At 42.6% G+C, this 11,714-nt stretch overlaps 1 protein-coding gene across 1 annotated transcript; it reads left to right on the forward strand.

Annotated features, from left to right (window-relative positions):
* The first annotated feature begins 2,003 nt into the window (after positions 1–2,003).
* Positions 2,004–9,782, forward strand: LOC126189016 (transcription factor MafA-like). The gene is made up of 2 exons (XM_049930834.1): positions 2,004–2,074; positions 9,431–9,782. Exons 1-2 carry the CDS (start codon positions 2,060–2,062, stop codon positions 9,644–9,646), a joined length of 231 nt encoding a protein of 76 aa, XP_049786791.1. The 5' UTR covers positions 2,004–2,059; the 3' UTR covers positions 9,647–9,782.
* The last annotated feature ends 1,932 nt before the right edge of the window (positions 9,783–11,714 follow it).

Here is an 11,714-nt window from a genome sequence, read left to right on the forward strand (position 1 = left end):
TATGTGTTATGGAATGGAGTAGGTTGCTTGAAGAGGAGCAACAACTAACTCCCTTTCGACAGGTTTTTTGCGAATAATGGTGCGACATTAAAGTTGCTTGAATGCTATAGAGCTAAGAAACGTTAATGGTTTCTCTGTTGCCTTTATATACGTAGCAACATTTCTTCCACAAGATGAAAATTATCAGAGATTTAGATGTGCAAGGATACTTGGAATGACTTGCATAGTATGCAGTGTGTTTCACAATTCATGTTACACACAACTAGAGGTTGTATAGGGTATTTGGTAGATCAAGTTTTACATAGCAACCCATGTCCGGAAACGTCATCCAACGACGCTGCAGATCGTCAAAGTCATAGGCGCCAGCGCCTGTGAATGTACAAATATACAGAATGATTTAGTGATGGCGTCACAAAGGATAAATGTATCAATTTGAGGTAGAGTTTCCCGAACCGAAAACAAACGAGTCGAAAGCTGTAAGTGAAAACTTCCGACAGTGAAATACATGTACTGGTACTGTTGCCGAGACTGAAGGGTGGACCACTTTCAGCGGTGATAATATTGAAGTTAACAAGGAAAAAATATCCAGTGAACATGAAACACGTCTCCTCTATTGAATATGTGATATAGCTCGTAAAATACGCATTTTAGAATCCGTATTTACTGGAATTTTTTCTTGTTTTGGTCCGTACTGCCACCTCTGAAAGTTGCATACAAAGTTGCATACCCTACAATCTTAGCAACAACAATACCAGTACATGTATTCCACCGACAAAGATACCACAACGGTTTTCGCTTAGTACTTTCGACTCGTTCGTTTCCGGTACAAGGGCGCCTACATCAATTTGATACACTTATCCTTCTTCATCATTGTAGAAAGTATGTAACATCACCGAATCACCCTGCATATACATACATTTACAGGCGCCGGCACCTTTTACTTTGACACTCTGTAGCGTCGTTGGCTGACTTTTCGGATATGGATTTCTGTGTAAAGCTTGACCTACAACCTACCGTCTACAACCTCTGGAAGTGTGTAACATGAACTGTGAAGACCCTACATATCGGTGCGAAAGCCGATCTCATTTCCGGCATTCTTTGCTCCGTCTTCTCTTCTTTACAAAGCTGCGTGGATCTCAGTTTCAACAACTTTCCTTCATCCTACTCCCTCCAGCCCGATTATTCGTCATTCTAGGAGTCTTCGAGCCGTCTTCCACATTGTCTGTCCACACTTTTCGTTGCCTTCGTCTCTGTAACTTGATCCCCACACTCCAGAAAACCTGGATGAAATTTCGGCTTCCAATAAGGAGTGATTAGCAGCCGTGTTTCGTCGTAACGATTAGGCACACACACACACAACGTACACGTTAAATTTTGAACACAACACTGACGAGTCTATAAAATTAGAGTCTTCTTGTTATACGTTGTGACACGTGGCAGCAAAAAGAAGACAAAGCCATTACAACAAATAAATGCGAGGAAAGATTACAACATGATAGAGCGCCTGCCGTTTTCTCACAGTACGTCCTATCTACTAATTTAATCAAGCTCATACTCGATTTTAGGTCAAACCTGTGACTATTACACATAAAATACGTTTTATGCAATGATTGCTGAGTGTGAGCAGTGATTGTGTTTTCGTTTGTCATTTCTAAAGACGTTTACCAAAGAGGGTACTTACATGTCAACTACTGAGTGTATCTTATGCAATACCTAAGCAGTAGGACAAACAATTTGCGCTGTTTTCACAGTGACGTATTTGCTAAAATACACTTATTGGCGTTCAGTGGTTCCCCGGTTCGCTCTGGAGCCTCGGTGACTTTGTTGCTTTGTTTGTTCAGCTCCCGCACTCCATCGAAAAGGATTGACGTCACGCACCGTACGTGCTTCAGAAAAACTCACTCACATCATGGTCCTTTCCCCAAAGTAGGTTTAAACTAATCACACCAAGTGGCTTTCTGAGAAAGCAACAGCTTCGTTATGTACACCAGGAGCTGCAGAACATATATAAGCGGACAGACTCAACAGCAAAGTGCAGTCTGTTATCAACATCAGCATCATGAACAAGTGTCTGGTAAGTGGTCTCTCGGGCATTTGCGTGCTTTCGCTAACACCTGTGAATTTTCATTAACTGCGAAGTCGTACAGTGAGTTCAGATTTTGCTGCTTGTCCGTTCTTGTACGGTACTTTGATATGTTTCAGACGTACATGCGGTGCAAAAAAACTACGGTTCTGCTGGTAGTTCCACATGTGTGCCCTGTACCACAAAAAACTGTAATATACCTTTAAGTATTTATTTATCATCGGCTGGTACATTGTATTGTATATAGTATGGAGCCAAAGGTTATATATTTGAGAAGACCGACGAAGGTATCATGCTCATGGGAGACACACGTGGTACAGGGTTGGCGAATATGTTATAGCTTACTAATGCTGCCCGACTGCTTTAATGTTGGTCCCTTTTGCAGTTTGCTTTTTCATCTAATTTAGTTGGTATCCTTCTCTGTTGATTTAAATAGCAAAAAACTGCGCACCCTGTTTAAACTATTACAGAATTCTCAGAGATAAATAGTCAATGCTTGAGAATTAGAATTCCAAATCCTAACGTAATAAATCAGCTACACTTAATACTTGAGGAGAGAGCTGTTGTAACATTAAGCAAGAACATTATACCAAGCTGTGCATTCTGACATTCTGATAGAGTAAGCCACAGATTTTGTCTCACTCTGTAACACAGTTTGATGCAGTCTGATATCATATTGCAAACCTCATTACTTTATGAGGCTCTCTACCCTCTTTTTCAACATCTTGATATATAGCCTCGTTACCATATAGCACTCCCTGCACCATTCTCCAACGCTACTTCACAAAAATGTTTTCGGATACATCATTGACAGTTTTTGCAGATTATAAGAGCGCAAGAGATCCGAATGGGGGACTATTCCATATTGTTATGCCAATGGAGAGATCATCAAGACACTTTTTCAATTACAGGCCACATGCCCTGTGCATACATATTACGTGTCTTTAATTCGGTGGCTTCCATTCCTTCGGCACTCACATGCCGCAGATCATTGCTGGTTATTCCGCCTTTAGATGCAGTTTACCACCCCAAGGACAAGAGAGTGCCCTGAATCTCTGTACGCTCTTTCGCCCTCATTGACAAGGCCGCTGGCAGAATGAAAGTGACTTCTTATGCTTGAACTCATCGGCCGTCATTGCTGACCATTAATCAAACTTCAAGTGGTAGCTAGTTTAGAACCCGGAACTTGTGACGTTGTGATTACTAATCACAGACGCTACCCCGAGACCACGGGTACACTCTACAAGACGTGGCGTGTAATGTCAGAACCTTCGACGTGATAGAGAAGATAGAAAATCTTAAAAGGGAAGTGAAAGGACTCATCCTAGATATAGCAGGGGTCAGTGAAGTTAAATGGAAAGAAAACAAGGATATCTGACCAGATGAGTCTAGGATAATCTCAGCAGCGGAATATGGTATAGCGGAGGTAGGATTCGTTATGAATAGGAAGGTAGGGCAGAGAGTGTGTTACTGTGATCATTTCAGTGATAGCGCTGTTCTTATCAGAATCGACAGCAAAGGAACACCCACAACGATAGTTCAGGTTTACATGCCGACGTCGCAAGCTGAAGATGAAGATGTAGAGAAAGTTTATGAGAATATTGGAAGGGCAATACAAAACGTAAAGGGAGATGAAAATCTAATGGTCATGGGGGACTGGAATGCAGTTGTAGGGGAAGGAGTAGATGAAAAGGTTACAGGATAAAGCGGGCTTGGGACAAGGAATGAGAGAGGAGAAAGACTAATTGAGTTCTGTAACAAGCTTCAGCTAGCAACACTGAATACTCTGTTCAAGAATCACAAGAGGACGAGGTACACTTAGAAATAGGGCAGGTGATATGAGAAGATTTCAGTTAGATTACATCATAGACAGACAGAGATTTTGAAATCAAATACTGGATTGTAAGACGGACCCAGGAGCAGATATAGACTCAGATCACAGTGTCGTAGTCAGGAAGAGTAGGCTGAATATGAAACTTCACGGCAGATTAAAACTGTGTGCCCGACCGAGACTCGAACTCCGCTGCAGAGTGAAAATCTCATTCTGGAGAGTAGGCTGAAGTTTAGGAGATTAGTCAGGAAGACTCAATACGCAAAGATGTGGGATACAGAAGTACTAAAGAATGACGAGGTACGCTTGAAGTTCACTAAGGATATAGATGCAGCAATAAGGAACAGCTCAGTAGGCAGTACAGTTGGAGAGCAATGGACATCTCTAAAAAGTGCAGTCACAGAAGTGGGAAAGAAAAACATAGCTACAAAGAAAGTAAGTGAGAAGAAACCAAGGGTAACAGAAGAATTACTTCAGCAGATCGAATAAATAAGGAAGTACAAAAATGGTCAGGGTAATTCAGGAATACAGAAATATAAGGCACTGAGGAATGAAATAAAAACAAAGTGCGGGAAGCTAAGCTGAAATGGCTGCATGAAAAATGTGAAGAAATCGAAAAAGAAATAGTTTTCGGAAGGACTGACTCAGCATGTAGGAAAGTCAAAATAACCTTTGGTGAAATAAAAAGGAAGGGTGGTGACATTAAGAGTGCAACGGGAATTCCACTGTTAAATGGAGAGAAGAAAGAGGATAGGTGGAATGAGTACATTGGAGTCCTCTGTGAGGGGAAGATTTGTCTTATATGATAGAAGAAGAAATAGGAGTCGATTTAAAAGTAATTGGCGATCTAATATTAGAATCAGAATTTAAAAGGGCTTAGGAGGACTTAAAATCATATGAGGTAGAAGGCATAGATAAAATTCCATCAGAATTTCTAGGGTATAGATAACATTTAATTAGAATTTCTAAAATCATTCGGGGAAGTGACAACAAAACGACTGTTCTTGTTAGTGTGAAGAATGTATGAGGCTGGCGACAGACCAACTTTTGGATAAATATCCACACAATTCAGAAGACTGCAAGAGCTGACAAGTGCGAGAATTATCGAACAATCATCTTAACAACTAAAGCATCCAAGTTGCTGTTAGGGATAATATGAAGAAGAATGGCAAAGAAGTTTGAGGATGTATTAGATGACGATAAGTTTGGCTTTAGGAAAGGTAAAGGCACGAGAGCGGCAATTCTGACGTGCGTTTGATAATGGAACAAGACTAAAGAAACATCAAGACACGTTCATAGGATTTGTTGACCAGGAAAAAGCGTTCGACAGTGTAAAATGGTGCAAGATGTTAGAAATTGTGAGAAAAGTAGGGGTAAGCTACAGGGAGAGACGGATAATACACACTATGTACAAGAGCCAAGAAGGAATAATAAGAGTGGACGACCAAGAACGAAGTGCTTGGATTAAAAAAGGTGTAAGAAAGAGATGTAGTCTTTCGCCCCTATTGTTCAATCTGTTCATCGAAGAATCAATGATGGAAATAAAAGAAAGGTGGGGGATTGGGATTAAAATTCAGGGCTAAAGGACATTAGTGATACGATTCGCTAATGACATTGCTTTCCTGAGTGAAAGGGAAGCACAATAACGTGATCTGCTGAATGGGATGGTCTGGTGAGTGGAAAATGAGGATTGAGAATAAATGAGTAAATCGAAGAAAGACGAAATTAATGAGTAGTAGCAGAAACGAGAAACTTAACTTCGGGGTTTATGGCCACAAAGTAGATGAAACTAAGGAATTCTACTGCCTAGAAAGCAAAATAACCAACGACGGATGGAGCAAGGAGGACATAAGTGCAGATTAGCACTGGCAAAAAGGGCATTCCTGGCCGTAGAAGTCTACTAATACCACACATAGGCACTAATTGGAGGCAGAAATTTCTGAGAATGTACGTTTGGAGCACAGTATTTTGTGGTACTGAAACATGGATTGTGGGAAGACAGAAGAAAATTAAAGAATTTTAGAGGTTCTGCTACAGATGAATGTAGAAAATGAGGTGGGATGATAAGGTAAGGAATGAGGAGATTCTTCGCAAAATCGGAGAGGAAAGGAATATGACGAAAACATTGACAGGGAGAAGGGACAGCTGATAGGACATCTGTTAAGACATCAGGGAATGACTTCCACGATACTAGAGGGAAGTATAGAGGGCAAAACCTGTAGTATAAGACAGAGATTGGAATATATCCATCAAATAATTGATAACGTAGGACGTAAGTGCTACCCTGAGATGAAGGGGTTGGCACAGTAGAGAAATTCGTGGGGGCCGCATCAATCCAACCAGAAGACTGATGACTCAAAGAAAAAAGAACACAGGACAATTAATTACCACCTAGAAAGAATATGCCATATATTCTGTACCAGTCGCAGCCGTGCAACACGGCTCAAGCACAGAGGTCGTAAAAAGTTCGAAGAAAAGTGTCCTATCCTTCAACGATAATCTGTTCAAATCCGACAGGAACTGCTCTGGAGAAGGTTACCGCGTGACAGGTCGTAATTTTGTCACTTTTAGAATGATGTAAGCCATCGAATGTACCGACTGCTGAATGTAGCCTTCAACCGCAATGCTTGGTGCGGGGTTCTGTAATGTTTTAGTGGTATTATTCAATCCATAACTATCGCCCACTCATTCATACGACATGAACCTGAGCCAGGATGTTTACTTCATCATTTTTGGTGACAAAGTATTTGCGTTTTCTCCAGCATCTTCAAGATAAACATTCTGTGTACACTCACGACTTCGAAGATGACAACAGGCAGCGTGTCATACTTCAACTATCCCGCTGAATCGGCCGAGTTTAATACCATGGAAAACACCTGCGACTATCTGGAACAGAGGGTTAAACGCAGCTATCAACATACCCACAATTTGGTAGGTGTATGAGCCTAACCATCTGTCAGTTTGTTCAGCTCGACATGACTTACATGCAGAAACTTGGAGACTCTCTTGCTCGTGGAATTAAGACCATTGTTAATGCTAGAGACGGTGTTATACGGTGTGTACCCTGTGTATCCCTTTTTTTGTACAGTGTCTTTTTTCAATAGCAAAAATTCTGAAATTGTCAAGAATCTTCTTCTCTCTTCTTCCTATTCAGTATTGGGGCTTGTGGCTTCTTAGTCCATCCCCCTGCTGGCCTTCCAGCACATCTTCTACCTCTAGGTTGCTGGTTTGGAATATGAGGATTTTTCGGGGGATCCGGCCGATGTTCATCCGAAGTATATGATCTTTCCAAGATATTCTGTAGTTGTGCAGCTTATTCAGAATTGGTTTGAGTTCCTTAACGACGTCACCAGATTAACTCCTGTCGCGTAATGTGTAGCTAGCCATTTTTCTCAGGAATGGCATCTCGGCGCTCATTTGTCTCCGTTCGTCACCCCTAAGGATTTGCAAACTTCAGTGCCATACAGAAGGGTAGGTTTCGCCAGGGTGTTATTTATTTCAAGCCTGATGAGCCGCTGAACGAAAGAGTCTGATGATGCTATTTATTAGGCCTGTGAAGTTTGTGAGTTTGTGTTGGATATCGTGTTCTTGAATGTTGCTGAGGTTTTACCTTAGCTATGTGAGTGTGATTATTTGCTTGACGGTTGTGTTGTCTACTGAAATTTTGGTTATCTTTTAGCCTTTCGTGATAAAGGTTATAACTTTGGTTTCATTGAGGGCGCCTCCCCCCCCCCCTTCTCTTTACATTTCTACAATTGTGTGCAGGTCATACGCTCATCTCTGTACATCATCCTCTTCCGCAAGAAGTAGCCGGCCATTTGGTAACTAATGTGTTAGGGTGAATTTGTCCTTATCCTTCCATGGGCATTTTATCTCCAGTCACTGAAGATTTTATTGTGTATTGAGCAGAAGCAGTGAAAGGCAACAAGCTTGTCTAATTCCTTCGATTCCGACAGTCCATTTCTGTCAACAGTAACATATTAGCTGTATACGAGCAGAACTACTTTTACGATGTGTGACGGGCTGTTAGTTTTTGCCAGCAGTTTCAAACCTCTCTTCCGGTAACTTATCGAAACCCTTCTTAAAATAGAAAATTTCATTCAGGCAGTGTACTGGTCTTTGGAGGTGGTCTTTATTTTTTCGAGTAATGACAATATCATCTACAAAAAGAAGAGGGACATCGTCTAATTGAAGACACCATCATTGCTGGGTGGGAGGTTTGCATGCTTCGACAAAGTCGAAGGCTTTGCTGGCGGCTGTGTAGCTACTGGCAGGGTCACCGAAGCCGGAGTAGTCTTACGGAGGAATCAGGCAATGTGTATGCCACAGCGTAGTTCAGGCAGGGCTCTAGAGGCGCTGTGAAATCAGCTGCTCCTTGGGAAACAACCCCGACAGAAAACGGGCACGTCACGATATGCGGGGATCCTGTCACGCGACTTAACCAGCGCAGCGCTCGTAACACGGCCAGGGTATTGTAAAATTACTGACAAATTCACAAATAGCATCAGGTATAGGTCTGGATCCACTGGTGACAACCGGATAATTTTATACTGAGCCGGCCGTGGTGGCCGAGAGGTTGTAGGGGCTTCAGTCCGGAACCGCGTGACTGCTATGGTCGCAGGTTCGAATCCTGTCTCGGGCATGGATGTGTGTGATGTCCTTAGGTTGGTTAGGTTTAAGTAGTTCTAAGTCTAGGGGACTGATGACCTCAGATGTTAAGTCTCATATTGCTCAGAGCCATTCTTATGCCGATCCCTCCTAAGTATATTTCGCGAGGAGACTATAAAACAGGATAACGGAAATTCGAGTTCACACAGAGGCTGATCAGAAATTGTTCTTCCCGTTTACAATTCATGACTTCAACGGAAATGGGGGAATGTAACAATGACGTGTACTATGAGACACGATAACCCGCGTCCACGCGTCTGAAAGGTCCCACAAAGCGTAACGGCCACGTTCCAGTGGGATCAGCAAGAGCATCCGCCCTACAGCCCCAACACATCGCCCTGAGACTTCCATGTGTTCGATCCTCCAGAAAAAAATCTCAGAAGAAGCGCTTTAACTCCGACGACTAAACGAAGGACAAAGCGGAACCTTGGCCTTCTTCTGGCTCATGAAAGTGTGGGATAGTTATGATCAGGCCTCTGGTGATTAGTTTTGTATAAAGACTTTAATTATACCCACATTGATGTTTCGTACCTTTTCTTTTGACCACCCCTCATAATAAGACTTTTGCCTTGTCCACATTTCTGTATTATTGTTCATTAATCCTTACACGTTTCGGCATTAATCCATTTTCAAAGGATAAAAAGCCTTTAACGTGTTACTTTGCTGATGTTGAAAACTGGGAAAGTCTATTTAAAGGAGTACAGCCGATTTCCAGACCTATGCTATCCCATTTCGAGTTTTCACTGTGGCTAATGACCTTGCCATCGACGGGACGTCAGACCCTAATGTTCATTCCTCCTTCTTTTCCCGCTCTACCGTTTTGTAGCATGAGTCTTTGTTTTGGGCAGGTGGTCCTGGCCGTGCTCCTGGTCGCCGCCATGTGCGTCTCGTCACTTTGGGCCAGCGCTGTGCCGGATCACCACGGAGGCCCTCAGCACTCGCAGCACCATGGTGGCGGATCTCAGCACCACGGTGGCGGCTCCCAGCACCACGGTGGCCCAGGGCAGCACCAAGGCGGCGCCGGCCACCACGACTCCCACGGAGGTGTGGGCCACCATGGCTGATAGGACGTTGGTTCTGCTCTGCTTCTACCTCCTCAGAAGTGCTGCAACATTCTTCTGGCAATAGTTCTCTCTATACAATGTAATCAACTTTTATTTCAAGCATGCTTGGTAAATAAAAAGTCTCCAATCACTTAAAGTGTGTCAAAATTTTTCAGCTTTAAAATTACAAAACGTTTCGTGACCTGTTAAGTCTGTAAATCGTCTCTTGTGTGATACTAAGCTTAGAGAACTCAACAACGACAGGACAGAAGCAACGTATCTTGTAATTTCTTTTTAACGTCAGAATGATAATGTAAAGTTAATTTTGATAAACAGATGGTCTGCAAACCATTGATTGGCTTTTTGGTGCGAGAAAGTTAATGTAACTATTTATCTATTCCTCCCGTATGGCGACTTCTATTGAATCAGTATAACTCTTAAATAACAGAACATACGTAACTTCAGACAGGAATTTATGAATTACCAATAGTAATAACGAACATTTCCGGATGGGAAGGAGCGCCTGGTCCCCGGCACGAATCCGCCCGGCGGATTTGTGACGAGGTCCGGTGAACCGGCCAGTCGGTGGATGGTTTTTAGGCGGTTTTCCATCTGCCTCAGCGAATGCGGGCTGGTTCCCTTCTTCCGCCTCAGTTACACTATGTCGGCGATTGCTGCGGAAACAAGTTCTCCACGTACGCGTACACCACCATTACTCTACCACGAAAACATAGGGGTTGCACTCGTCTGGTGTGAGATGTTCCCTGCGGGGTCTACCGGGGACCGAGCCGCATAATAGCCCGGGTTCGGTGTGGGGCGGCGGAGGGGTGAAGTGGACTGCGGTAGCCGTCGTGGGGTTGTGGACCACTGCGCTTGCGGGGGGGGGGGAGAGCCTCTCCGTCGTTTCTAGGTCCCCAGTTAAAATACAATGCAATACATACAATAACGAACATTGATATAATTGTCAAGCTTCGCTGAATTTGTACCTGACAAACTTTGTTTAAACGATAGTCCATAAACATTTTATTCATAATCTGTGTTTAGATTCATCATATTACCATTCAGTTCGCTTCTATGATCTGAACAGTAGCAAATACTTGGCCTTTTTTACAGGGCATCCGGAGGTGGTTTGCACAATATACAATACACAGTAAAATCATCAGTGAATGGAGGTAAAATGACCATGGCAGAATCAAGACAAATTCACCATAAGACGTTACTTCCCAGGCAGCCGGCTACTTCTTGCAGAAGAAGATGATGTACAGAGATGAGCGTATGCCTATACACAGTTGTAACAATTGTAGAAATGTACAAGAGGAGCCGGAGGAGGAGGGGGGGCGCCCTCAATAAAACCAAAGTTATAGCCTTCGTCATGAAAGGCCACAAGATAACCAAAATTTCAATGGACAAGACAACCGTCAAGCAAATAATCACACTCAGATAGCTAAGGTAGAACTTCAGCAACATTCAAGAACATGATATGCAACACAAAATCACAAACTTCACAGGCCTAAAGAATCATCAGACTCTCTTTCGTTCAGTGGCTTATCAGATTTGAAATAAATAACACCCTGGATAAACCTACCCTTTTGTATGGCACTGAAGTTTGCACACTCCTTAGGGATGACGAACGGAGACAAATGAGCGCTGAGATGCCATTCTTGAGAAGAATGGCTAGCTACACATTTCGCGACAGGAGTTAATCTGCTGACGCCCTTAAGGAACTCGAACCAATTCTGAAGAACTTCATTTGTTCACTTACATAAAGAGGATAGGCATGTACTCAATAAATTTCCACAGTAAACTTCGTATCGATAAATTCATTAATGTTGCAAAGTGTAGTTAGTTACCTACAGTAACGCAAGTCTCCATTTATAATGGATATGATGATGCATTTGGCGCACTTTTTGATGTTACAACAACACTTGTCACATTTATGATGGGTGTTTTTGTTGTATGCTGCCCACTTGTCAAAAACGGGTGCCTAGGAACCCTGCTTCTTGGATCGCTAGACAACAACTCAAGCAAATCGGGTTAATGAGTTTTATTACGGAAAATTACATGACAATACTTAACTTTAAAATTTATA

This window comes from Schistocerca cancellata, chromosome 5 (assembly GCF_023864275.1).
Source record: "Schistocerca cancellata isolate TAMUIC-IGC-003103 chromosome 5, iqSchCanc2.1, whole genome shotgun sequence".
Classification (NCBI taxonomy): Eukaryota; Metazoa; Arthropoda; class Insecta; order Orthoptera; family Acrididae; genus Schistocerca; species Schistocerca cancellata.